Source organism: Salvelinus fontinalis, chromosome 27 (assembly GCF_029448725.1).
Source record: "Salvelinus fontinalis isolate EN_2023a chromosome 27, ASM2944872v1, whole genome shotgun sequence".
Lineage (NCBI taxonomy): Eukaryota > Metazoa > Chordata > Actinopteri > Salmoniformes > Salmonidae > Salvelinus > Salvelinus fontinalis.
The window spans coordinates 6,283,073-6,310,936 of record NC_074691.1 but is presented as its reverse complement, the minus strand read 5'-3'; the positions used below and the strand labels follow the sequence as shown (position 1 = coordinate 6,310,936).

The following is a 27,864-nucleotide window of genomic DNA, read 5'->3' as shown; positions in this document are numbered from 1 at the left end:
CTCGAACCCAGAGTCTCTGGTGGCACCCGGGAGGTCCCTTAAGAGTATTATTTATACCAGGGGTTCTCAAAGTGGGGTCTGCGGCCAGATCTCAAAATATAAATATATTTGTCAATTTTCTTTTACATTTCATTTTTCTAGTGTGTCATTTTTGAGTTACTTTTATTGTAAACAAGAATGGAATATGTTTCTAAATACTTCTACATTAATGTGGATGCTACCATGATTATGGATAATCCTGAATGAATTGTGAATATTGATGAGTGAGAAAGTTAGGCAAAAATATCATACCTCCAAAAAATGCTAATCTCCCCTGTTATTGTAATGGTGAGAGGTTAGCATGTCTTGGGGGTATCATATTTGTGCTTTTGTAACTTTTCGTAATCATGGTAGCATCCACGTTAATATAGAAGTGTTTAGAAACATATTGTATTCTTATTTACAATAAAAGTGACTCCAAAATGACACAATACACTTATTTACCATTCATTTCTATTGGGCTCAAAATAATCTGAAACACAACCAAAACAAACAGCAATACCATCCAACAAGTTTGTAGAGTCACAAAGTTGATGTAACCTTTGCGTGCTAGGAATATTGGACCAAATACTAAACTTTTCACTACTTCAATTCACATAAGTGAATTTGTCCCAATACTTTTGGTCCCCTAAAATGGGGGGGACTATGTATAAAAAGGGCTGTAATTTATAAACGGTTCACATAAATAAAAAAATTGAATTAAGTCTGACAGTCTGCACTTTAACTTCATAGTCATTGTATCATAAAAAAAGTCATTTGTATCATTTTCATATACTTTTTGTATCATTTCCCAAAAATGTGTCACTGTTCCAATACTTTTGGAGCTCACTATCTCTTTCTATCAGGCAGTTTGCTTGCGATTGCTCCACTCACTTCTATAGAGGAGTCTGAGCGTTAATGATACTGCTCAAATAGGACAGAGCTCACCGGTCAAACCAAAAAAGTATGAAATGTTAAAGGAGTAGTTCACTATTTTACAACTTGATGTTAGATGGTTCCTCACCCTGAAAGTAATTTATGGGCCAAGAGAAACGGTAATCCAGGCTAAAAGGTTCTTTAAACAGCCAATGCAACCTTAGCCATCACAAGCTAACAATCAATGGAAGTGATGGGGGCATGTGAGCATTTAGAGAATATATGTCTAAATCACCTGAAATCAACTGCATATTTGGTTTGATATTACTTAAAGGTGATTTGGCAATAAAAATAATAATAGATTCTCACATCACTTCCATTGATTGTTTGCTTGTGATGGCTAAAGTTAGCTGAAGTTTGTAGTGGCTGTTGTATTAACTTTAATCCTGGCCAATAGATTACTTTCAGAGTGAGGAACCATCTAACATTAAGTTGTAAAATAGTGAACTACTCCTTTAACAATATGTTATACATGTTAATAATAAGATAGCTGTTAATATTAACAAATTATTTTATGAACTCATTCTCGCCTGATTTTACTCCTCATTCACTCCCTCCTTTTCTTCCCCTCTCCAGATGAGATGAAGACGTTTGCTGGCCAGCAGGTGGAGCCGTTGTTCCAGTTTTCCTGGATGGTGTTGTTCTTGTCCCTGCTGCTGTGTGGTTCTGTAGCTCTGGTCCTGGGCTTCACCGTCGACCCTAAGCTGGCCATTGCCGTCTCCCTGAGCCTACTGGCCCTGGTCTATGTCTTCTTCGGTGAGACCGTCACTTTGTCCTCCATTTTGTATGTAGTCCAATAGTATTAAGTTATTTTCAAGTGCCACACTAGAGGGCAGTATTATACCAGTAACAATAATGTAGTGACCTCTGGTAACAACGCAGTTAGCGATATCAGGGAAATTCGAAAAAGGTTTCATACTTTTTACTGGATTTAATGCTTGAATAAACAGTATATTAACACACAGCCTATGCACTATACTGACTGGCTTTTCCAAACCCCTTTAATGACACAGGAACAGTTTTTTAAAACTCTGGCTGTCTTCATTTGGCCTGTAGTGGTGGTGGCTCTTAATGATCCAGTTAGGAGATAACTGTTTCCCTCGCTCTGTAGTGGTGGTGTACTTTGGCAGTCGTCGTGAGGGGGAGAACTGGAACTGGGCATGGGTGATCAGTACCCGTCTGGCACGACACATTGGCTACCTGGAGCTGCTGCTCAAACTGATGTTCGTCAACCCCCCTGACCTGCCCGAACAGACCACTCGCGCACTTCCCGTCAGGTATAACACACACATACACACGCAACCGCATGCACGCACACACATACACACACACAGACCACCTGTTCTCTGCCCATCTGGTACACACACCCCTCCTCACCCACCCAAAATCACTATCAAATCCCTCTTAGCAAAGCCAGAAATCTAAACTTCAATCACATGCCGTATTTAACACATCAGTCCTGGATGTAATGAACTTCTTTACATCACTTCATTATATGCCTTGATTTGTTAATTATTTTCATATTATTTATGTAGCGCTCATGGAGACTTTTATGAATTCCATATATAGCCGTTCTAAGTTGTAGTTTGTGTGTGACCAATGATTTAATATGTCCACTCCTCTCCCTCTACTGTTGTATCCCTGCAGGTTCCTGTTCACGGACTACAACCGTCTGTCCAGTGTGGGAGGAGAGACCAGCCTGGCAGAGATGATAGCCACCCTGTCTGATGCCTGTGAGAGGGAGTTTGGCTTCATGGCCAGCCGCCTTTTCAGGGTCTTCAAGACGGAGGAGTCACATGGTAAGGACCAGAGGAGGACAGACTAGTCAATTCAGTTTACTTTATTGAATCCCCTTGGGCAAATGTGTTCTACTGTTGCCACTACTTTGAGTCACTATCAGTCACTGCATTCGTTAATACACAGTTTTCAGTAGGAACTAACAACAAAGGCTTGCAAACGTCCAACAGACAATACGAATGAATGTTCTTATTGAACAAGTTATTGAACAAGCTTAGTTAGTAGCCTACTTCCTGTTACAAAATATTTGTATGCCCACGGAATACTTTATACCTACTGTTATCTATGTTTTCATGATAAATTGATCGTAGGCAGCAAAAATACGCCTTTCTGTTCTGATTGTCATTCAAAATGTATTATTAGGGAAGAAGAAGTGGAAGAAGACATGCTGCGTTCCCTCCTTCGTCATCTTCGTCTTCATCCTGGGCTGCCTGATCACCGGCATGGCCCTCCTCGCCGTCTTCAAGGTTTCCTTTATTAGTCTAGCTTATTGGCCTTTTAGCAGTATTGCAGGTTCTGAAACCGATGTGATTTAAAAAGTCTGAATTTCTTCACCAATGTTGAATGAATAAGACAATTTCAAAATGCATAAAGGTGGACGTTGCCAACCAGACGGTGAACGCCGTGCTGATCGCCATGGCCAGCGTGGTGGGCCTGGCGCTGGTGCTCAACTGCCGGACCTGGTGGCAGGTGGCCGACTCGGTGCTGAACTCCCAGAGGAAGAGGCTGCACAGCGCCGCCAACAAGATGCACAAGCTCAAGAGCGAGGGCTTCATGAAGGTAGGGATGCACTGCAAACAGCCACACATGCACGCACACACAAAAACAAACATACACACATACCTGCAACCTGTCTCTACATATCTTTTATATCTCGCTGTACCTCTCTCTCCTCCATCCTCAGGTGTTGAAGAATGAGGTGGAGCTGATGGCGAGGATGGCTAAGACCATCGATGGCTTCACTCAGAACCAGACGCGACTGGCTGTCATCATAGACGGCCTGGACTCCTGTGAACAGGACAAAGTACTGCAGATGCTGGATACGGTAAGAGACACACACACACAGTCACAGGGTGATAGGGTATACCGTATCACTCTAAGCAGTAACTTTTATGAACATCTTACCCTTGTGCAACCTTTTGAGTTATTTCCGAAAACAATCTCTCCCAAGAGAGCGAACAACACCATAGTCATACATCAGTCATAAAGATTCCAGAAGCTGTCAGTAATACAATTGTCTTTAATCTGATCAATTTATTAGAGGGAGCAAGGCCATCTGAACTCGCTGCTTCTTGTTAACTAATGAAATCTTTGATCTGGGGAAAAAATGGGTCTTCTTTGTAACGGAATAACCAACATCACTCAAATGTTTAGAGTAATATATCTAGACATTTGATAGCGGTCACAAAATGTAATATGTCAATGTCTTTTGTTCATTGGGATAATGGAGTTATAAGCTGACTGAGCTGTAGAAGAAATAGAATAGAAACAACTACACTACAAAAGTATGTGGACATCTCTTCAAATTAGTGGATTCATGAAATGGGTTTCCATGTCCGAGCAGCTGCACACAAGCCTAAGACCACCATGCGCAAAGCCAAGCGTCGTCTGGAGTGGTGTAAAGCTTGCCGACATTGGACTCTGGAGTGGGAACGCTTCACCATCTGGCAGTCCGACGGACGAATCTGTGTTTGGCGGATGCCAGGACAACGCTACCTGCCCTAATGCATAGTGCCTACTTTAAAGTTTGGTGGAGGAGGAATAATGGTTTTTCATGGTTCGGGCTAGGCCCCTTAGTTCCAGTGAAGGGAAATGTTAACGCTACAGCATACAATTACTTTCTAGACGATTCTGTGCTTCCAACTTTGTGGTACAAGTGTGGGTAAGGCCCTTTCATGTTTCAGCATGACAATGCCCCCGTGCAGAAAGAGAGATCCATGGCTAGATTGGTGTGAAAGAACATGACTGGCCTGCGCAGAGCCCTGATCTCAACCACATTGAACACCTTTGGGATGAATTGGAACGCTGACTGCGAGCCAGGCCTAATCGCCCAACATCAGTGCCCGACCTCACTAATGCTCTTGTGGCTGAATGGAAGCAAGTCCCTGCAGTAATGTTCCAACATCTAGTGAAAAGCCTTCCCGGAAGAGTGGAGGCTGTTATAGCATTCAAGGGGGGACCAACTCCATATTAATGTCCATGATTTTGAAATGAGATGTTCGACAAGCAGGTGTCCATATACTTTTGGCAACGTAGTGTATATATTTGAGTGGTAGCCCCAACCAAGAGATTCAAACCACTCGACGGTGTAAGAACCGATGCCGGAGATGAGAAGCAGGTATGGGGAGTCAAACATTTAATCAGGAACAGACAGAACAAGACAGGAACAGCATCAGCACACGGGTAAACATGAGCATATGACAATCAATGCAGAAGCAGGGAACAGAGCGGGGAACCAGACAGATACAGGGGAGGTAATGACAGAGGTGATTGAGTCCAGGTGAGTCCATTAATCGCTGATGCCCGTGACTGGGGAAAGGCATGTGTGCGTAATGATGATGGCAGGAGTGCGCAATGCTGGGGAGGGAAGGGCGGGAGCAGACGTGACAGACGGGGTTGCCAGGTGTTGAACTGAGGTCCCTTCACAGACACACGCACACACACATGCAGCGAGCACCCCACACGCACAGGGCCGGCCCGCCCATTAGGCAGGATTAGGCGGCAGGTTGACGAGGGTGGCATCGAACTGACCAAGATGCACCTCCGACAACACATACCGATTCACATAATTTTGCCCAGAACAATGAAAACGTCGTTCTCCCAGTGGCATATGGGCCATTTAGGTGACTGCTGATGCATTTCGCTACACTCGCATTAACATCTGCTAACCATGTGTATGTGACTAATAAAATTTGATTTGATTTTGATTTGCCGCACCTTGTTAAGCAGTGCCCACTTTGCCAAAGTCAGGGCAGCAAAATATTTATCTTGTGCGTGCCCAGCGTGCCTCTCTAGGGTACTGTTGGAGAGACGCAGTGCTGTGGCAGTCTACCAACGCTCAAGTGATGTATCCTATAGTAGAAAGAGTAGTAGCCTATGTGGTTTTTCTGTAGCCTATAGACTTGAGACCATATTTATGACAAATAACCAAAAGGGCGTGCCCTATCAAATAAAAATGCACTTCGATTTGAATATGACATGTTAACTAACACCATATCCTAAAAACAGGACAGGTCAAAATAAAATGGGCAATATGGAATGAAATTGGGCTACTCAGGAGTAGGGCTGTGGCTGTGGCGGTCATGAAATGTTGTCAGCCGGTTATTGTCAAGCAAAAGACTGCCAGTCTCACGGTAATTGACCATTATTTAACATAAACTCCTTTAGCATCTCCGGGCCTTTACACATACAAGCCGCTGAATCGCTTTGAAACATCTACATTTTAAAAAGTCAATTGTAATATATACCATCACAATAAATACATTATTTATTTTAGTCAGGTCTAAAGAAACATGATATGAAGAAAATGTATTTCAGAAGAACTGAAGATGAGGTTGACTACTGTAGGCCTATGTTATCTGGCAATGCTCCATGCTGGCTGTGGGCTAGTTCATTTAGCTGACAACATATGCTTATAAGTCCTGTGCCATTTTTTATTTTAGATGATTTTATTGTAAGAAGAATATAATTGAAAAAATAAAAAGGGTATTTTTCCCATTACAGATGCTTATGAAGTGGCTGTGTTGAATGTGTAAGTGATCATTTGAAACAGGTCCTATATGCAACATTTTTAGTTGTGGCAACTTTAGTTGTGAATGACACAAACCTTAGAATGCCTTAGGAATCGAAACATATATGGGCTGCGTGATGCGACTATAGACGATTGATGATTTGAGAAAGTAGCAAAAAAAGCTTTGCGCTCCGTCCCTTGCCTCTGGCTGCACAGCTGTTCTCTCATCAAGTGATCATATTCTCACCCGTCAGACTATTCTCAATTTAATCTCGTCTTTACTAATATGTCAAATGAGTTTTGATTTAGAATGGCCCGTTATCAAATGGGCAGGAACAGGGGCAGGGGGGAAAAAAGACACTCCAATAGCGAATGGAGGCCACCCGCTTTCCCGCCGGTCTGTTTCGTAGGCTACTTGGCTTTTATAGCGCAGCATGTGCTTAATATGAGCAGCTGAGAAATAAATATAAGAACACTTACTTCCCTCCATGCATCAACCACTGTTTGAGGAGCATGCTTTCGCTGCCCCAACAGGTGATATTCCGCCCAAACTCTGTATGCCATGGGCTCTCCAACCTTGCTCCTGCAGCTACCCAGTACTTAATATGGGAAACTGTTACGAGAATTATGTTCTCCATGTTCATAAACCCAATTCAATTAACTACTCAGTCTGCGACCCAGAATTTGTAAGATACTGGTTGAAATGAAACAGACGAGGAGTCCCAGCTACGATAGTCAGAAGGTTTTATTTTACGAGAGCGCTGGTTAGTTGTACAAAACCATTCATTTTATACAGGCTTCTTACGCACATACTTTTACACACAAACATTAGGTATCCTACGCACACACTGTCCCACTACCCAGCCGACAAAGATTAGGAACCTTGAGAAGCACTCCCTGTACTTTCCCAAATCTCTCAGTGTCTCCTAGCCAAGGTCGGCACCGACTCAGACAGTCTGTGTTTAAGACACTTGAGAGACATATTGTTATATTGTTTTACCCTCATTCCGACTAAAACTACATACATCATTTATTATAATTTTATGATTCTGATCAATTTCACTGCCCTTTTATATGGTTTCAGGGTGAAATATTCTAAGCGTTCATTTAAACATATAAATTCCATCAACAGAGGTCAAGTCTGTGTGGGAACATCTACAGTAACATGTTTTTGCAATTAAATACATTTCACGAAACTGTTGACAGCCCCGTCTGTGTGCTTGAGAAAGGAGTAAAGGAGAGAGAGGAGATGGAAACGCATGGTGGTGAGACGTTCTGTGTAGCTATGAAACGACATCCACCACAACCATGTTTTACACTGTTTCAACCTGCTGTTGAACTTCTTTGTTCTAATTGATCACCACAGTGAGGTGAGTTTTAAAAGTACTATAGGCCTACTGCTTTGATGATGTGTGTTTTTGATTTGATTTTCATTTGCATTGATGTCAGAGTGGCTAGAGCGACAGTAAAGTCCTGAGTACTAGGCCATTAGGACCTGGTCGTCGTTAGTGCGTTGGGTACTGCCAAAGCATGTCCAGAGTGCATAAAAGGAGATTACTGTGACTTAGCGGCCACGTGGAATCTTACTGCGGTCAATGCTCATGACTGGTGTGGCGGTAATAGTCACCTCAACAGCCCTACTCAGGAGCACTATCCGGGAGTTTCACTCCATGGGCTAAATTGTCATGAATGTAAGCATATTAGTAAAAAAAAAAATACGAGCTGATCATAGCGAATAAGAAAATACTTCTGCATTTCTCGCTGTGTAAACACGTTGATTCTCATTGCAAATGTGCAAACAATTACTACTGATAAACTTGGGTAGCTCATATGCCCATCTTAAATAGCCCAAAATATATAACCTTGAACAGTAACATTTGATATGTTCCCCAACTCCTCACCTTGTGTGGGGTTTTTGTCTGCAAATGGAATTATTTCGATCTGTCCCAATAATAGAAACACACATACATCACTCACAAAGATTCCAGAAGCTGTCATGATTTTTATTATTATTTACAGTAATGCAATTTTCTGTAATCTGATCAATTTATTTGAAGATCTAAACTTGCTGCTTCTTGTTTACAAATACAATCTTTGGTCAAAGGAAATCATGGATATTTTATGTAAGATGTCTTTGTAGTCAGAAGCAACATCCCTCATTGATTAGAGCAATTTGCGAGACTTTGATAGCAGTCACAAATATAATATTGCAATGTCTTGCACATTTAGATAATGGAGTTATGAGCTGACTGCTGTGGTAAAGGTTTTAGAATAGAAAAACAAGAATATGCTACACATACCCTAACACACACAGAGACACACACACATGGCTTTGTAATGCTATCCTTATGGGGACCAAATTGATTCCCTTCCAAAATGATATTTTCCCTAACCCCTAACCCCTATTTTCCTTAACCCTAAACCTAACCTTAACTCCTAACCCTAAAACTTTACATACCCCTAACTCCTAGCCCTAATTGTAACCCTAGACCTAACCCCTAAGCCTAATATAGCATTTTGGCAAAATGTCCCCACTTGTCTGAATTTTCCTTGTTTTACTATCCTTTTGAGGACTTCTGGTCCCCACAAGGATAATTAAACACACACACACCTTTCTTTCCCCACACACCTCACCATATGTACCTTGTTTCTCCCTGCTTCACCAGGTGAGGGTGCTGTTTTCCAAAGGCCCCTTCATCTCCATCTTCGCCAGCGACCCCCACATCATCATCAAGGCCATCAACCAGAACCTGAACAGCGTGCTCAGGGACTCCAACATCAACGGTCATGACTACATGAGGAACATCGTCCACCTGCCCGTCTTCCTCAACAGCCGGGGGTTGAGTAGCGCCAGGAAGATGTGTGTGGCAGCGCCTGCTAACGGAGACACCAGCAACTCAGACGGTAATCCGTACCACTCAGACGGTAAAGATGGACTTGCACAGCCACACATGACTCGCGCACACGCGCTCATTCACATTCATCCAGACACTGAACACATACAGCCACCTGCAAATCCCATATGACTCCCATTTCACACAACTGTGACTCCCATTTCACACAACTGTGACTCCCATTTCACACAACTGTGACTCCCATTTCACACAACTGTGACTCCCATTTCACACAACTGTAGCTCCCATTTCACACAACTGTAGCTCCCATTTCACACAACTGTGACTCCCATTTCACACAACTGTGACTCCCATTTCACACAACTGTAGCTCCCAAATCGGGACTATGACTGAATGTGTCAAATGATTGACCTGTTATTAGCTCTGATTTCTCATCTACATCTTTCCTGTCTCTGTCTGTAGGCTGGCATGAGGAGCTGGACAGGAAGCTATCCCAGCACAGCATCGGAGAGATGACAAAGTTTGGCAGCAAGACCACCCTAAACCGTAGGGTAAGAGAGAGAAGAGTGTGTGTGTCAAATCCAAATCTAATTTTATTTGTCACGTACACAGTTTACAGCAGGGATAAAAGGTACAGTGAAATGCTTGTGTGCTAGCTGCCTCAACATTGCAGTACAATAATCAGTAATATCAATAATTACAATAGTAAAAGAAGGAGGTAGTATGCATTGTAACAGCCTTCTATGTACACAATATGGTATACAGTATAGATAATGAATGTGCTATAAGTATGACTGTACAAATATAAAGTAGTGTCTTGGTCGCACAGATGAATTAATAGTATATAGTAGAACAGCTGTGTGGGTGGGTGGGTGGGTGGGTGGGTGTTTTTATGGGTGTGTTTATGGGTGTTTGTGTGTATGGGTTGAATGTTTGGAGAGTCTAAGGTGCAAATAGTCTCAAAGGTGCAGGTCTGTGCAGGGAGACAGCAAGGGTTAGTATTTTGGGGTCGACATTTAGTCGTGAGATATTCCAGATCGGGAGAACAAAAAGTCGTACGGTTTGTACATTACCACAGTCACACCATTGTGTTGTTGATGATGAAGCAATCCCCTTCTCCTTTACTTTTCCTGGATAATTCCTTCGACCTGTCCCCGCAATGTAGGGAAAACTCAGCCGGCTGGATAGCTGGATTCAGCACGGAATCCGAGAGCCATGTTTCAGTCAGATGTATTACGTTATTGTCTCTCGTGTCCCGTTGATGGGAAATCCTCGCCCTGAGCTTGTCTACGTTATTGTCCAGAGACTTTGCATTTGCTAGTAGAATACTAGGAAACGGTGGGTGATTTGCCCTCCTTAGTCTGACTAGAACGTCCAGCTCTCCTTCCTCGCCTCCGTCGTTGTCCTTTTGGTAGGGCTCCCGGGAATGAATGGGACTGCTTCTGGAGAACAAAAAAAAAGAAGTGTACGGTTCTGGAAAGTCGATGTCTGTCATAGAAATCCCAGAAACGTCCTGAGCAAATAAAGTAAAAAAGGACGCAAGAGTAAACAGCAAACTGCAATGTTGACTTGGAGCTAGCATCAGGGTGACCGTTTCTGCTGGTGCACTTCTTGCCGTGCGTGCTTGTGTGTGACCTGGTGGATTTACGAAGAGGACTGGCATATGGGTCAACACCACCACCAATAGTATCATCAAAATCATTCAGATCGGGCATGTTTAAATAAACATAATAACCGCACATCTATCTACACATGGAAATTCAGTCATATGCAGGTGCTTTGATTCTATTCCCTTTCTAGTGCACTTCTTTTTACCAGAGACATTTTGTTTTCTGGTCATAAGTAGTGCACTATAAAGGAGATAGGGTGACATTTGGGACGCATCCAGGACCAATCCCATAGCTCTTTCCTCTGGTCTGAAAAAAAGCTCCCAATGCCCCAAGGCAGGGATTGGGGACATTGCCCTCTGTAGGGTGCCGTCTTTCAGATGGGGTGTTGAACGGGTGTCCTGAATCTCTGTGGTCAATAAAGATCAGATTGATGATCACCATCATACCAGGTAATTTAATGCTTAAAAACAAAAACAAATGGATGAATAAGATATTTGGCTACAGAAGTGCCATTTCTTAACGATCTCTACAGATTCCGTCCAAAAACAAATCCTGTGAAATGACGTCAACACACACACTTAAGGAGTTAGTGACTAGCTAAAGTGGCTAGCTTGGCTAAATAACTAGCTTAAGTAGCTACGTCGGTCGCGGCACACATTACCAGAATGACACATCGATGAACCACCAAAGGCACGCCCCATTTCTGTTAGAATTTTGAGAAAGGAGCTGAGTTTGACCTTTTTTCGTTCCCAAAATCGACTTTTAAACAAAGTTAATATATGGTTTCTCTGTCTGTGTATAGGACACATACCGGCGCAGGCAGATGCAGAGGACGGTGACGCGGCAGATGTCCTTTGACCTGAGCAAGCTGCTGGTGACAGAGGACTGGTTCAGTGACATCAGTCCCCAGACCATGAGGAGGCTGCTCAACATAGTCTCTGTCACAGGTGGGTCACACACGCACGCACACACAGTTAGACACAAACACACACAGAGTCATGCAGGCAGACAGACGCGTGCACACACACACACACACACACACACACACACACACACACACACACACACACACACACACACACACACACACACACACACACACACAGTAGCTACCCCCATGTTTGTCACTGGGTTTACTACATAAACCACAATTGACCATCTAGAAAATGATTAATGGACAGATGATTGTGAATAACATATTGTGGAGGAAAGACTGTTTGTTTTCTCCAGGATGACTGGCACAATGCTGTTCTGTTTGTCTACAGGTCGTCTGCTAAGGGCCAATCAGATCACGTTCAACTGGGACCGCCTGGCGTCGTGGATCAACCTTACTGAGACGTGGCCCTACAGGACCTCCTGGCTCATCCTATTCCTGGAGGAGACGGACGGCATTCCTGACCAGGCCGCCCTCAAGACCATCTATGAGAGGTAATGTTGTCCTTTAAAACTACACCCAAGACCATCTAGGAAAGGTAGTGTACTGTAGTCCCCCTCTACCCCCTAACGCTAAGTCGCCCTCAAGACCATCTACCAGAGGTACTGTGTTGTAGGTCCCCAACCCCCTCTCCAAATCCCCCCAAAACTAAGATCTTCTTGAAACACATGTCTTAAGTTGCATGAGAGAGGGTTTTGTTTTAAATGAGAAAGATCTGTTTTGAAAATGTGCAAAAAGGTTTCGTTTAATTGGTTGAATCATCATTAGAATTGCGTCCAATTGGTTGGATTATTGTAGTTTCATTTAAATTACCCATCAGACAAAAGCTTAGTCACTGCAAAATTACATTTAGTGTTTTTTTTTTACGGTGCTCCCGAGAATAAATAATGATGTACAGTTGAAGTCGGAAGTTTACATACACCTTATCCAAATACAGTTTTTCACAATTCCTGACATTTAAGTAGTTAGTAAAAATTCCCTGTTTTAGGTCAGTTAGAATCGCCACTTTTTATTTTAAGAATGTGAAATGTCGGAAAAATAGTAGAGAGAAGGATTTTTCCCAGCTTTTATTTCTTTCATCACATTCCCAGTGGGTCAGAAGTTTACATACTCAATTAGTATTTGGTAGCATTGCCTTTAAATTGTAGGACTTGTTTTACTGTGGATATAGATACTTTTGTACCTGTTTCCTCCAGCATCTTCACAAGGTCCTTTGCTGTTGTTCTGGGATTGATTTGCACTTTTCGCACCAAAGTGCGTTCATCTCTAGCGGTAGGATGAGTGCGTGGTCCCATGGTGTTTATACTTGCGTACTATTGTTTGTAATGATGAATGTGGTACCTTCAGGCGTTTGGAAATTGCTCCCAAGGATGAACCAGACTTGTGGAGGTGTACAATATTTTTTCTGAGGTCTTGGCTGATTTCTTTTGATTTTCCCATGATGTCAAGCAAAGAGTCACAGAGTTCAAAGGTAAGCCTTGAAATGCATCCACAGGTACACCTCCAATTGGCTCAAATGATGTCAATTAGCCTATCAGAAGTTTCTAAAGCCATGACATAATTTTCTGGAATTTTCAGAGCTGTTTAAAGGTACAGTCAACTTAGTGTATGTAAACTTCTGACCCACTGGCATTGTGATACACTGAGTTATAAGTGAAATAATCTGTCTGTAAACAATTGTTGGAAAAATGACTTGTGTCATGCACAAAGTAGATGTAAACAAGAAATTTGTGGAGTGGTTGAAAAACAAGTTTTAATGACTCCAACCTAAGTGTATGTAAACTTCTGACTTCAACTGTATATTCCATTAAAAAATGTTTCCCCTGAATGATTCAAACTTCCTTCATTGTCACTTGAAATACTATTTTATGTCTGTCTTATATATGAAGCTCACATAATTCTTTTTTTTTTCTTATTTTGAAAATAATATGATTTTCCTCATTGCAATTTAATTTCCTGTAACCTCCTTCCCGTACCTAAATTTTTTGTATCTTTATGTTGTATCTAAGTATTTTGTGGGTAAGCCACATAAAAGTATGCCAAACAAAAGAAGCAGCCTTTCAGTTTAGAATAGCTATAGCTCTTTCCTCATCTGTTATCACATGACCTCAATCTTACCAACATGGGTTTGTAATGGCTTTTTCAATGTTTATCTCTGGTGTTTTTAGGATCTCCAAAAACATTCCCACCACTAAAGATGTGGAGCCCCTGTTGGAGATTGACGGGGATGTGCGTAGCTTCGAGGTGTTCCTCTCCTCCCGTACCCCGGTCCTCAACTCGCGCGACATGAAAACTTTCCTACCCTGCACCGTCAACCTCGACCCCAAACTACGAGAGATCATCGCAGGTGAGTGAGAGTCATAAAGGCACTATAGTTTGTTTCAGGTTTGTTTTCAGTGCATTTCAGATGTAAGCCTGTTCATAAGTAATAAAACTACTTTGCAAATGTACTTATTAGTCGATTTACAACATCTGAGTTTTATAAAAACGTTTTCTGTCTGCGTCCCTCTTTCCCTCTCTCTCTCTCTGACATGCATTCCGCAGGTGAAGGGGAGCCTAGCTAGCTGTGTCTGTGTGTCAAATAATTTGAGTTCCACACAAATGTTTGTAGACATGACGTAGGCAACCTGAATACAGCAGTTGACTTGTGGATGTATTTCTGAAAGAGACTGGAAGAGTTAAATAACTATTTTTTTTACTACTTTTAATTTCACATTTCTCTTTGCCTAATCTCTCCCTCTTCTTCCCCCCCAGACGTGCGTGCTGCCAGGGAGCAGATGAGCATCGGAGCGGTGCCCTATCCCAGCCTGCCCTTGCAGGAGGCCGCTCCCCGTCCTACCTCCGTCTACAGCCAGCAGTCAGGCATGTCCGCCTACTCCCCCTCCTTCAACGGGTCCTTCAACCCGCCAGCGGTGGTGTCCCCACCGCCACACAGCAGCTACTACAGTGGCATAGCTGGCCCCCAGCACCCCTTCTACAACAGGGTGAGTGTATAGGCAAGAACACCACCATGTCGTCAACATCATGGTCTTTTCATTTCCAGGACTCTGAGAAGGGCCTGGTTCCAAACGGAATGACCAAAGCTTCAGTTGTAGACTCTGACTCTAGGCCTATATCGTGTCCAGTGTTTCCCCTGCTGCTAAATCATCGCCGAGTTTCTTGTGGAATAATGGTGTCGCATCCCCCCGATAGAGTTCCAGACACTTGTAGAATCTATGCCAAGGTGCATTGAAGCTATTCTCGCTCGTGTGGGCCCAACGCCCTATTAAAACCTCTCTGGGATATGTGGGACGCTAGCGTCCCGCATGGCCAACATCCAGTGACAATGCAGAGCGCCACATTCAAATAAATGACAAATAAATAAAAATTTAAGTTTCATGAAATCACACATGCAATACACCATATTAAAGCTACACTTGTTGTGAGATTACAAAAAGGCTTTACGACGAAAGCACACCAAACGATTATGTTAGGTCAGTACATAGCCACAGAAAAACACAGCCATTTTTCCAGCCAAAGAGAGGAGTCACAAAAAGCATAAATAGAGATAAAATTAATCACTAACCGTTGATGATCTTCATCAGATGACACTCATAGGACTTCATGTTACACAATACATGTATGTTTTGTTCGATAAAGTTCATATTTATATCCAAAAATCTCAGTTTACATTGGCGCGTTACGTTCAGTAATGTTTTGCTTCCAAAATGTTGCAGAGAGCCACATCAATTTACAGATATACTCATTATAAATGTTGATGAAAATACATGTGTTATGCATGGAACTTTAGATAAACTTCTCCTTAATGCAACCGCTGTATCAGATTTCAAAAAAGCTTAATCTGAGTACAGCACTCAGAGCCCAATCAACCCAAAGAGATATCCGCCATGTTGGAGTCAACAAAAGTCAGAAATAGCATTATAAATATTTACTTACCTTTGAGGAATCCCAGGTCCACAATAAATGTTTGATTTGTTCCATAAAGTCCATCATTTATGTCCAAACACCTCCTTTTGTTTGCGCGTTTAGTACACAATCCAAACTGACGACGCGCTGGCAGGTCCAGGCGGAAATTCAGACAAAGTCATATTACAGTCCGTAGAAAAATGTCAAACTAAGTATAGAATCGATCTTTAGGATGTTTTTATCATAAATCTTCAATAATGTTCCAACCGGAGAATTCCTTTGTCTTCGGAAATGCTATGAAACGCAAGCTACCTCTCATGTGAATGCGCATGACCAGGTCCTGGCACTCTGCCAGACCTCTGACTCAATTCCCTCTCATTCCCCCCTCCTTTATAGTAGAAGCATCAAACAAGGTTATATAGACTGATGACATCTAGTGGAAGTTTTAGGAAGTGCAACATGACCCCATTTCCACTGTATCTTGGATAGGCAAAGAGTTGAAACACTACAAACCTCAGAGTTCCCACTTCCTGGTTGGATTTTTTTCTCAGGTTTTTGCCTGCCATATGAGTTCTGTTATACTCACAGACATCATTCAAACAGACATCATTTATTCAAACAGACATCATTTATTCAAACAGACATCATTTATTCAAACAGACATCATTCATTCAAACAGACATCATTCATTCAAACAGACATCATTCAAATCATTCAAACAGCTTCGAACCTCAACCCTATGACTTTGCCTACATTGCCCACCACCCTTCCAATCATTTTTATGTTATCGTCCTCCTTCTCACTTTGCGGGACACTTTTGGTATATCATTTACAGAGCTGTCATGTTATTTACAGTTTTGTAATGTTTCAGTTATCTGTAATGTAACATACACACGGTGCCTTCAGGAAGTATTCATACCCCTTGACTTATTCCACATTTTGTTGTGTTACAGCCTGAATTCAAAATAAATTAAATATATGTATTTTCTCTCACCCATCTACACACAGTACCCCAATAATGACAAAGTGAAAACATGTTTTTAGAAATTTTGCAAATATATTGAAAATTAAATACAGAAATATCCCTGAGTAATACAATTTAGAATCACCATTGGCAGCGATTACAGCTGTACGTCTTTTTGGGTAAGTCTCGTGGCGCAGTGGTCTAAGACACTGCATCGCAGTCCTAGCTGTGCCACTAGAGATTCTGGGTTCGAGTCCAGGCTCTGTCGCAGCCGGCCGCGACCGGGAGACCCATGCGGCGCACAATTGGCCCAGCGTCGTCCGGGTTAGGGGAGGGTTGGGTCGGCAGGGATGTCCTTATCCCATCGCGCACAAGCTACTCCTGTGGCTGGCCGGGCACAATGCACGCTGACACGGTCGCCAGGTGTATGGTCTTTTCCGACACATTGATGTGGCTGACTTCCGGGTTAATTGGGCATTGTGTCAAGAAGCAGTGCGGCTTGTTGTGTTTCAGAGGAAGAAGCAGTTGTGTTTCAGAGGACGCACGGCTCTCGACCTTTGCCTCTCCCGAGTCTGTACGGGAGTTGCAGCGATGAGACAAGAGTGTAACTACCAATTGGATACCACAAAATTGGGGAGAAAAAGGAGTAAAAGTAACAAAAAAACAAAAACAGGGCTTCGCCCACCTGGATTGTACAATATTTGCACATTATTCTTAAAAAAAAATATTCAAGCTCTGTCAAGTTGTTGAGCATTGCTAGACAGCCATTTTCAAGTCTTGCCATAGATTTTCGAGCCGAACTGTAACTAGGACGAACATTCAATGTTGTCTTTGTAAGCAACTTCAGTTTATATTTGGTCTTGCGTTTTAGGTTATTGTCCTGTTGAGTGGTAAATTTGTCTCCCAGTGTCTGTTGGAAAGCAGACTGAACAAGGTTTTCCTCTATGATTTTGCCTGGGCTCAGCTCTAATCTGTATCTTTTTATCCTAAACAAAACTCTCTAGTCCTTGCTGATGACAAGCATACCCATGCAGCCATCCATGCAGCCATCACCATGCTTGAAAATATTAAAGAGTGGTACTCAAGTGATGTGTTGTATTGAATTTGCCGTAAACATAACGCTTTATATTTAGGGCATGAAGTTAATTTTTCATATTTTTTTGCAGTATTACTTTAGTGCCTTGATGCAAACATGTAATATTTTTAAGCAATGGATGAGTCTGTCTCAGTTTTACTTTAGTGCCTTAATGCAAACAGGATGCATGTTTTGGAATAGTTTTATTCTGTACAGGCTTCCTTCTTTTCACTCTGTCAGTCAGGTTAGTATTGTGGAGTAACTACAATGTTGTTGATCCATTCTCAGTTTTCTCTAATCAGAGCCATTAAACTCTGTAACTGTTAAAGTCACCATTCGCCTCATGGTGAAATCTGTGAGCAGTTTCCTTCCTCTCCGGGAACTGAGTTAGGAAGGACGCCTGTATCTTTGTAGTGACTGGGTGTATTGATACAACATCCAAAGTGTAATTAATAATTTCACCATGCTCAAAGGGATATTCAATGTCTGCTTTTTTTAAAATGTACCCATCTACCAAGAGGTGCCCTTCTTTGCGAGTCATTGGAAAATCTCCCTGGTCTTTGCGGTTGAACCTGTGTTTGTATGTGTGGGGTACAGAAATTTGGTAGTCATTAAAAAAACATGTTGAACACTATTATTGCACACAGAGTCCATATAACCTTGTTAAGCACATTTTTACACCTGAACTTATTTAGGCTTGCCATGACAATGTGGTTGAATACTTATTGACTCACGACATTTCAGCTTTTCATTTTTTATTAATTTGTAAAAAAATTGAAAAACATAATTCCACTTTGACATTGTGCTGTATTGTGTGTAGGCCCAAAATCCAGGTTGTAAAACAACAAAATGTAGAAAAAGTCAAGGGGTGTGAATACTTTCTGAAGTCACTATATGCATACATACAGTGTATTTGACTTGCTGTGAATGTATTTAATTTGCCTGTTTTAATTGAATTCTATTTGCCTCAGTCTGTATCTCATATCTCATCATCAGACACCTTTAAGTGTTGTTTTTATTTGATTTTACCCCATGTTAAACGTGTTTCCTATCTCCCTGGTATTCCCCCCCTCCCTCCAGCCATATTTCCCCCATCATGTTTACCAGCTGCCACGCCAGTACGTGGGCACTGTTCATGCACCTCCACCACGTCCATTCCCACATAAAAGTGGCTTTCCCCGGGATCCGAGCAGTGGACACGTAAGTATTAGACTTAGCCAGTACGTCATAGTGCATAGATAGAAGTAGTGCATCTAGAATGCCATCTCTGGATGTATAAACATGTACATTTAATTAGCTTCTACATGCTTGCTTGAACCTTCTGATTCAGATTGTTTAAACATCAGAACATTCTGATCGGATTTTACATTTCACACTTTTGTCATTTACCTTATCCATAGTGACTTACAGTTAGTGCATTCATCTTAAGATAGCTAGGTGAGACGACAACATATCACAGTCGTGGGAAGTACATTTTTGCTCAATAAAGAAGTTATGAGCAAAGTCGGTGCTAGTAGATTCTAAGAGAGAAGTTAATTTCACAAGAAACACATCTCTCTTTTACAAAAACATGCTGCTCTTTTTCTTCGTCACAAACACAGAAACACAATGACCTTGCTACCTCAGCATCAGACTGTCCTAAAAACCACTGAACCCTGCAGATATCAATTTTTTTTCTCATTCTCATGATGAAGACATGCCCCCTTTCTCTCGCTCCACTCTCTTTCTTTGTATTTCTGTCTCTATCTCTCTCTCTCCACTCTTGCTTTTTATTTCTCTCACTCTCTCAATTCACTCTCTTAATCTCTCTCTCTTTCTCTCTATTTCCTGTCTTGAAGATGTCTGCCTCCTTAATGTTGTTTCTCCTCTACAACGATGATGTCGTCAGCTGTATGTCTTCCTAATGTTCTCTATCCACATCCATCCCTGATGAACGCCTGCTGTATGCCACTCCCTCCTCACCTTTCCCTCTCTCTTGCCACCTCTCATTCTCTCTCCTCCTCTCCAAGCCGTTAAAGGTACCGTCTTTGAAAAAGAAGCAGGTACTGAAATCATCTGATTTTTGTCCCTAACTCCGGCTTTTTACTCCCTTCGCTAATGCTGCCCTCCTACTACCTAGCCCGACAAACTAACCCCTTCCGGAAGTGATCTGACCACAGTCCTAGCATGCACCTTTGGAACTCTAGCCTACTCTCTCAAATGGGAACCGGGAGTTACAGGCGTGCTACACGGGGCGAGTAACTTTTTCAGAGCACGAGACTCTCCCATTCATGTCAATGAAACCTGGGCGTAAGCGGCGCGGCTCCGCGAGAAGTTTGTGTTGCTCGGTTCTACTTAAAGAATTTGACATGCCGCTCACGCCCAAGAACACTTGATAAAGTGTCTCGCGTTCTTCTCGTGGCTGCAAAAGCTACGCTTCCAGTGTTGCAGCTAAAATACGGACTGTTGTTGCGACGCTCCAGCTCTCTTGTTAGGATGCTAACTGATGTAGATACTGAACACTACAAGGCCGCGTGAAATATTTGATCTGCTCATAGTGCTTCTGTCCTTAATATTGCAATACTGCTTAAGACCTATTTACAATTACACGTTTTGGAACCTTGTAAGATACATTGTAGATTTGTAACATGTTTGATTTAGTCACTTTTACAGTCTCTATAAGCGTTTCAAACATTAGCTAAAGTCCTCTCCTTACCACAAACCCTCACACACTCCCACCTCATCAAAGTCGACATGTCCTATGAGGACAGCCCTTCTACTCAGTCAGTGGCATTGCCTGTGGTTTCAAAAAGACCTGAAACTAACCTGTTTGAATAAATAATAGCCATGCCCCATTTTATTGCTGTGTGCATTCTATCCATACTAGCATCACAGCAATCTAGCACTAGATGTGTATCACTTACCAGTAATATTTTCTCCATTCATCTTTGGTGAGATGTGTGGTGTCATATCTAACTCAAAGAAATAGAATCACTAGAACGGACATCCTCGTTCAAGTCAATTCAATGGTCTGAGGGGATATCCGTTATAGTGATTCTATTTCTATGGTCTAACTCTTGCCTTTGTGAGTAACCTAGTAGTAGTAATACTTTACAGATAACAGGAAGTGATGTCATTTCCTCCTCACAAATAACATCCAAGGTGTTTTACCATACACTATTCTCTCATCCACTCACTGACAACGTTTGGTCTGGGCCTAATGCCGTGACAACCTCTAATAACCCATAGTCCACATCCCATTGCCATACTGTACCATACTCCATACTGTATCATGCCATACTCACCCTAGGATAACGGCACTCTCATCAACAACCCATTATAGATCAGATATTATATTTCTCTCATACTGTACCTACTAAGGGTTTATGTGGCCTACGTTCTCTTCGTGTTACTCTCCCCTATACCATGCCTTTACCTTTGCAGGTTTGAGCGGAGTTTCAGCATGGAACTCTTATTTTATTTCATTCTATGTTGTTCCATTTTTACCCAGACTGGCAGAGCATACTACAATAGTGAGATACGTAATAACTTGAAAAGGGAGAAATTGTATTCAGAATTCTAACGTCCATCAAATAGCTATTCACTCAGGTTTTGTCCTTCAGCTGTATCCTGTCATTGACAATGTGTTCTGGACCTGGTTGTGTGTATTGTGTGTGTGTGTGTGTCAGGGTTCTGCCTCTGTGGTGTCGGCCACCCCGGTCATCCTCCTGAGCTCCATGAACACAGACGCAGTGTGTGAGCGCGTCAAGCAGATCGATGGCATCGACCAGAGCATGCTGGTCCAGTACACAGCCACCATCAAGAAGGTGAGCTTGAGAGAGAGAGAGAGTATTTCTGGAATCCCCCCATTAACCATCTCTCCCTCATCTCTCCCTCACGCTTCTCTCCCTCAGGCTAATGTGAACGGCAGAGTTCTGACCCAGTGCAACATCGATGAACTGAAGAATGAGATGAAAATGAACTTTGGAGACTGGCAGCTCTTCAGAGGAACTGTGAGTACTTTGGCTCTAACTTTGCTCTTACCTGTTTCTTTTATTGTGTAGTGTATTTACCATCCGCTTTAACAGTCGACACTGCTGTTACAGTATGGTTCTTAACTCAGTAGGGTGTCTACACACTCTGCCCAAAATGCGCTTTGGTGATGAAATTTCACCTCCTTATGTTATAAAATTGCCAAATATTATTAATGTTCTGAATCGTTCAGTGGGGTCTTTCTCTAACAAATCATTAACATTATATCCAAAGAGTTGAATTTCGTACCTAATACATCCAATGATAAGCACCGAGCTCTGTTGACATAGCTGTGCAGGTTTCTCGTGACAACTTTTGTCACTTTTACATTTTGTGGTCGTTGTCTACAAAGTTGTTTCTGCGGATCACAAAACGCAAAATTAGCATGACACGAGCTGAATTAAATGTAAAAGGCTTTGAAAATAAAAAGCTTATACAGATGTAGGATCTTAATTTGAGCCAGTTTGCTACAGAAGGAACATAATCTTGCAGCAACAGGAAATGTAAATTATTATGTGGATCATAATTAATTTAAATTTTTTTGTAGGGGTTAATACATTCTTCGTTAGGGCAAATCAAGTCTGACATTTTAGAGTGGAATTTCAAACTTTAGAAGTCTTTTTAAACCTTGGGTACACTACAAGATTGCATTTCCGGCTGTGCGGGAAAATTGTCAGCAACAAAAGAGAGGTCAAATTAAGATCCTACATCTGTAAATTCAGTGCTCCATTGACATTTCACAGCGATTACGTTTGTTTTTGTGAGAAATATTTGAAAAATAACAGGAATTTCCAGTTACATATGAAAAGCATATGCTAAAATATGAAAATACTACATGTCATGTTTCAAAATAAATATCCATCTTACCTCTATTGTCACGTTCCTGACCTATTTCTGTTAGTTTGTTGTATGTGTTAGTTGGTCAGGACGTGAGTTTGGGTGGGCATTCTATGTTTTCTGTTTCTATGTTGGTTTAAGGGTTGCCTGGTATGGCTCTTAATTAGAGGCAGGTGTTTTGCGTTTTCCTCTAATTGAGAGTCATATTTAGGTAGGTTGTTTCACAGTGTTCGTTGTGGGTGGTTGTCTCCTGTGTCAGTGTTTGTCACGGGACTGTTCGGTTTGTTTGTACATCGTTCTTTTTGTGTAGTCTATTTTCCCTGTTCGTGCGTTCTTCGTGTTATATGTAAGTTCGTATAGTTCAGGTCTGTCTACGTTTTCGTTTTGTTATTTTGTATCATTCCAAGTGTTTTCCCGTGTTTCGTCGTTGTCCTAAATAAATATTATGTATTCACAATCTGCTGCATCTTGGTTCAATCCCTGCTCCTCCTCTTCGGATGAAGAGGAGAAGGAACGCCGTAACATCCATATTGTTTAATATCCTGCAATTCAATAAAAAAAGATAACGAGTTCAACAGGAAAGTGAGCCTGTCAGGTAGCCTGTAGCCTTAATTCTTGCACAGAATCCAGCCTAGCTGACATGATGCAATTTTCCAGATTTTTGACCACACTTATTCTCTGGCCTCCATTGATTTAGTCACCATAATTCTGGCCATTCTACAAGGGTAAAAACTCCAATAACTTTTTAACAGATTACTATAGAGACATGAGGTTTGGTTTTCTTAAAGGGTTATAATTTTACCCATTGGTCAAAATATGTGTTTTTGATTGGACACCCTAAACCCAGTCATCTGTAGTCCTCCTCCTACATCTTCTTCTTCTAGGTGTTGGAGATGCGTCATGTGGAGAGCCAGGTGCTTCATGAGGAGGCTCCCAGCGAGATGGGCAGCAGTGTGGCTGCCCACGGGGAACCGAGGCGCCAGGTCGCCCCGCCCCAAGCTGGCGCCGCCAACCTCGACGCCAACTCACCGATGTACAGCTTCAACCTGAGCTTTGAGGAGCTAAGCAACGTGGGACTGGATGAGCCTCCCAGGCACAGCAACAACACATGGATGGTGAGTGACTGGTGGTATTTTCCATTGTAGAGAGGTCTATATTACATCATTATATTACATTGACAGAAAGACTGGTATTGAATAACTATATGCACATAACCGTAATTTAAGCCGCTGACCTGTATGTAAACCAAATGATAGCATATTTGTCTTCATGTACGCTACCGGTCAAAAGTTTTAGAACACCTACTTATCAAGGGTTTTTCTTTATTTTTACTATTTTCTACATTGTAGAATAATAGTAAAGACATCGGAACTATGACATAACACATATGGAATCATGTAATAACCAAATAAGTGTTAAACAAATCAAAATATATTTGAGATTCTTCAAATAGCCACCCTTTGCCTTGTTTGCAGCTTTGCACACTCTTGGCATTCTCTCAACCAGCTTCACCTGGAATGCTTTTCCAACAGTCTTGAAGGAGTTCTCACATATGCTGAGCACATTTTGGCTGCTTTACCTTCACTATGCAGTCCGACTCATCCCAAACCATCTCAATTTGGTTGAGGTCGGGTGAGTGTGGAGGCCAGGTCATCTGATGCAGCACTCCATCACTCTCCTTTTTGGTCAAATAGCCCTTACACAGCCTGGAGGTGTGTTGGGTCATTGTCCAGTTGAAAAACAAATGTCCCACTAAGCCCAAACCAAGAAGACTGCACTTCAAGAAACTTTCAAAGTTCTTGACATTTTCCATATTGACTGACCTTCATGTCTTAAAGTAATGATGGACTGTTGTTTCTCTTTGTTTCATTTGAGCTGTTCCTACCATAATAGGGACTTGGTCTTTTACCAAATAGGGCTATCTTCTGTATACCCGCACTACCTTGTCACAACACAACTGATTGGCTCAAATGCATGGAGAAGGAAAGAAATTCCACAAATTAACAAGGCACACCTTTTAATTGAAATGCATTCCAGGTGACTACCTCATGAAGCTGGTTGAAAGAATGCCAAGAGTGTGCGAAGCTGTCATCAAGGCAAACGTGGCTATTTGAAGAATCTCAAATATAATATATATTTAGATTTGTTTAACACTTATTTGGTTACTACGTGATTCCATATATGTTATTTCATAGCTTTGATGTCTTCACTATTATTCTACAATGTAGAAAATAGTAAAAATAAAGAAAAACCCTTGAATGAGTAGGCTTTCTAAAACTTTTGAACAGAACAGTAGTGACCACAGATCTAGGCCCTCCTCAGTCTTTCCATGTCTTACTCTATTAAATGTAATGTTCCATAACCTCCCCTCTCCCCAGGCCCCGACCCACCGCACCCCCAGCATGTCCAGCCTCAACTCCCCGGAGTCGTCCAACGACATCGTCAAGCTGACTGAAAAGCAGCAATCCGAGTACCGCAACGCCTACCAGGAGTACATCGCCCAGATGGCCACGCTGGAGGTGGGCGGAGGCGGGGGAGAGAAGCCCGTCCAGCCCCACCCAAACCAGTTCATGACCTCCTCCAGCTCCGAAGATAAGACCAAGGACAAGGCTACTGCCAAGAGGAGCACCACCAAGCCCCCCGCTGTAGACGCCCCAGACTTCACCAACGCTGAAGCCGCCCTGGACCCCATCACAGAGGAAGATGAGAAGCAGGACCCCCATGGCTCCTCCAAAACCCTGCTGGGCCGCAAGGCCTCCGGTTCCAGCGACAGGGGGAGCGGCCTGTTTCTGGGAGCCACCGATCTCAAGTTGAAGGCCACCGGCGGGCTGCGTTACCAGAAGCTGACCAGCGACGATGAGGATTCAGAGAACTCCGACACTCCTCTCCTGGGCGACGGGAAGAAGCCCGGTGAAACCAAAGCATCCTCCTGCAGCAGCTCCCTGGTCCTGGCTAAGGGGAAAGAATATCTCTCCGATGCCATGCTGGATAAGAAGGATTCGTCGGACTCTGGCATGCGGTCCAATGAGAGCTCCCCCAACCACTCTCTGCAGGACGAGGAGGCCGACCTTTCCCAGCTGGAAAGGGCCAACCTCATCGACCTGGACCAGGAGGAGAGCCAGAGCCTGGCAGCCAGGAAGAGGGGTCTGCCCAGCAGCCTGAGTGGTCTCCAGGACCCGGCCGTGGCCCGCATGTCCATCTGCTCCGAGGACCAGTGCAGCCTGCTGGCCAGCAGCCCCGAAGAGAGCTGGCCCTCGTCCAAGAGCTACAACCTGAACCGCACGCCCAGCAACACCACCCTCAACAATAACACCAACGCCCAGCAGCAGCGGTGCCCAGGGCAGAGTGCTCCGGTGGGGTCGACCGACACTACCTGCTCCACCCCTACCTCCTCCTCCACCAGCGAGATCATCGTCTCCCCGGGTTCCGGCACCACCAAGTCCGGGCCGCACAACGAGAATGTGCGCGTGGTGCACCTAAAGCGGGGGCTGAACCCCGGGGATCCCCCAGAGATCACCAGTGTGTCCTCCGACACTGTCACCTTCGGAGAGGAGCGCGAGAGCATCCTGTGAGCCTCCCCGCCCACGTCGTACCCAGGAGGGAGACCCCTGGAGAGCACTCAGTCAGTAGATCTTTGGTGTGGTAGTCTGAACAACGCATGAGTAGCAAGGTACTTTGGCTAGCGAAATGCTATATGTTCCTAGGTGTGTACTACGTAGATAACCTCGTTAAACCGGCCTGATTTTGCGCGCTCACATTCTGTTTTACTTTAGTGAAATAAAAGGAGAGCGCAACGGTCAGTCTGGTTTCACGAGGCTACTATGTACTGTAGAGGCAGCGTACTGATGTTGTATTGTGTATTTTTATCATCTGAAGTGAAGTGACCCATACTAACTATATTGGTAGTTACTTACTGTATGTAATTAGTTGTCAATTATACTGTAACAACTATCTGTGAATTGTCCTGCACTAGAGCAAGCATTTTAAGCTTGAGGGCCAGTCTGTTTGTGCTATCAGGCCAACTTCTTGTCACTCATTGTCATGCCAAGGGATTGACAAGAGCACGAATCTATCCGGGACCAGTCTAGGAGCATGTGCCAACAGTATTATTATTAGCTGCTGCTGCCTATGTGTGTCAACTAGTGATGTACGGAGCTTGTGGGTTCTGTACAATAGAAGATCGTTGAAAGAATAAATGCAAATGAACACGTGAGCCAAATTGAACAAAAGTGTGTGTGTAGGATCTGTGTTTGCCATGTCTCAGCAAATGTCATGGAGGAGACTCAACTGAACTGTTCTGCAATGTTGCTATAGCCACAGGACTTTTAACTATGTTTGCATCCCAAATGTCACCCTATTCCCTATAAAGTGCACAACTTTTGACCAGTCCTATGGGCCCTCCTTACAACACTAACAAACAGTTGAGGATTAAAGGGAGGGGACGTTGACACTAATATGTGACAATAAGTGTTTTAAGAAAACATTTAGAATGAGAAGTATGTTCAGAAAAGTTAGTGATCTCCAGAAAAATTCAGTTGCATTCGCCATGTGATAAATTGGACTGTATGTACGCTTCTTTGTAATGAACAGTGGTTGTAAAATCATTTTGGTTTATTAAATGTTGTCATGGTCTGTCTCGTCCCGTAACACTAGTGCTATGTATCCAATGCCATTGAAGTATACATTTGATAAGCAGATGGCATCGGATTCACAAATCTGGCTACAGATTATGACCCGTGCGATGCACTGTGATGTTCTGTGGTGTATTTTACCCAGTCTGATGTAAACCGTGTTGGAGAAAAAAAATAAGAAAATAGGGGATTCTATCTATAAAGGAAAATAAGTGAATTTTGCCATCAGACATGAATCGGACTGAAAAATAAAATCTGGATGTTGGCCGTATACAGAGTCTGACCTCTTGTTTGTTCCCATGTAGGCGTGTTGGAAATGATATGTTTGGACCAGTATGTTTTCTCATATAGCAGTTTCTTCTTAACGTCCACCAGCAGGAGGCGTGCTCCACCCATGCAAAAATAGTAAGCATCTTAATATGTAATAATCTAATATGCGATTTTATCCAAAGCAACTTACAGTCATGGGGCATCAGTTATTTATGTATGGGTTGTCCCGGGAATCAAACCCACTTCCCTGGCATTGAAAGCGTCATGCTCTACCAACTGAGCTACAGAGA

At 42.8% G+C, this 27,864-nt stretch overlaps 1 protein-coding gene across 6 annotated transcripts in view; it reads left to right on the top strand.

Annotated features, from left to right (window-relative positions):
• Positions 1 to 27,575, top strand: part of kidins220b (kinase D-interacting substrate 220b) — a 42,027-nt gene extending 14,452 nt beyond the window's left edge. Inside the window, exons 14-31 of one of the 6 annotated variants that reach the window (XM_055884470.1) lie at positions 1,531 to 1,710; positions 2,066 to 2,231; positions 2,602 to 2,753; positions 3,115 to 3,218; positions 3,346 to 3,531; positions 3,656 to 3,796; positions 9,148 to 9,385; positions 9,799 to 9,887; positions 11,749 to 11,893; positions 12,212 to 12,374; positions 14,049 to 14,227; positions 14,635 to 14,864; positions 18,906 to 19,025; positions 19,835 to 19,867; positions 21,494 to 21,631; positions 21,719 to 21,817; positions 23,558 to 23,788; positions 25,052 to 27,575. In XM_055884470.1, coding sequence (XP_055740445.1) covers positions 1,531 to 1,710; positions 2,066 to 2,231; positions 2,602 to 2,753; positions 3,115 to 3,218; positions 3,346 to 3,531; positions 3,656 to 3,796; positions 9,148 to 9,385; positions 9,799 to 9,887; positions 11,749 to 11,893; positions 12,212 to 12,374; positions 14,049 to 14,227; positions 14,635 to 14,864; positions 18,906 to 19,025; positions 19,835 to 19,867; positions 21,494 to 21,631; positions 21,719 to 21,817; positions 23,558 to 23,788; positions 25,052 to 26,245 — 3,788 coding nt within the window. In that variant the 3' untranslated portion in view covers positions 26,246 to 27,575. Of the gene's footprint in view, positions 1 to 1,530; positions 1,711 to 2,065; positions 2,232 to 2,601; positions 2,754 to 3,114; positions 3,219 to 3,345; positions 3,532 to 3,655; positions 3,797 to 9,147; positions 9,407 to 9,798; positions 9,888 to 11,748; positions 11,894 to 12,211; positions 12,375 to 14,048; positions 14,228 to 14,634; positions 14,865 to 18,905; positions 19,026 to 19,834; positions 19,868 to 21,493; positions 21,632 to 21,718; positions 21,818 to 23,557; positions 23,789 to 25,051 lie in introns of all 6 variants that reach the window. The other 5 variants (XM_055884469.1, XM_055884474.1, XM_055884471.1 and 2 more) reach the window with 5 other exon arrangements.
• Positions 27,576 to 27,864: the final 289 nt, after the last annotated feature.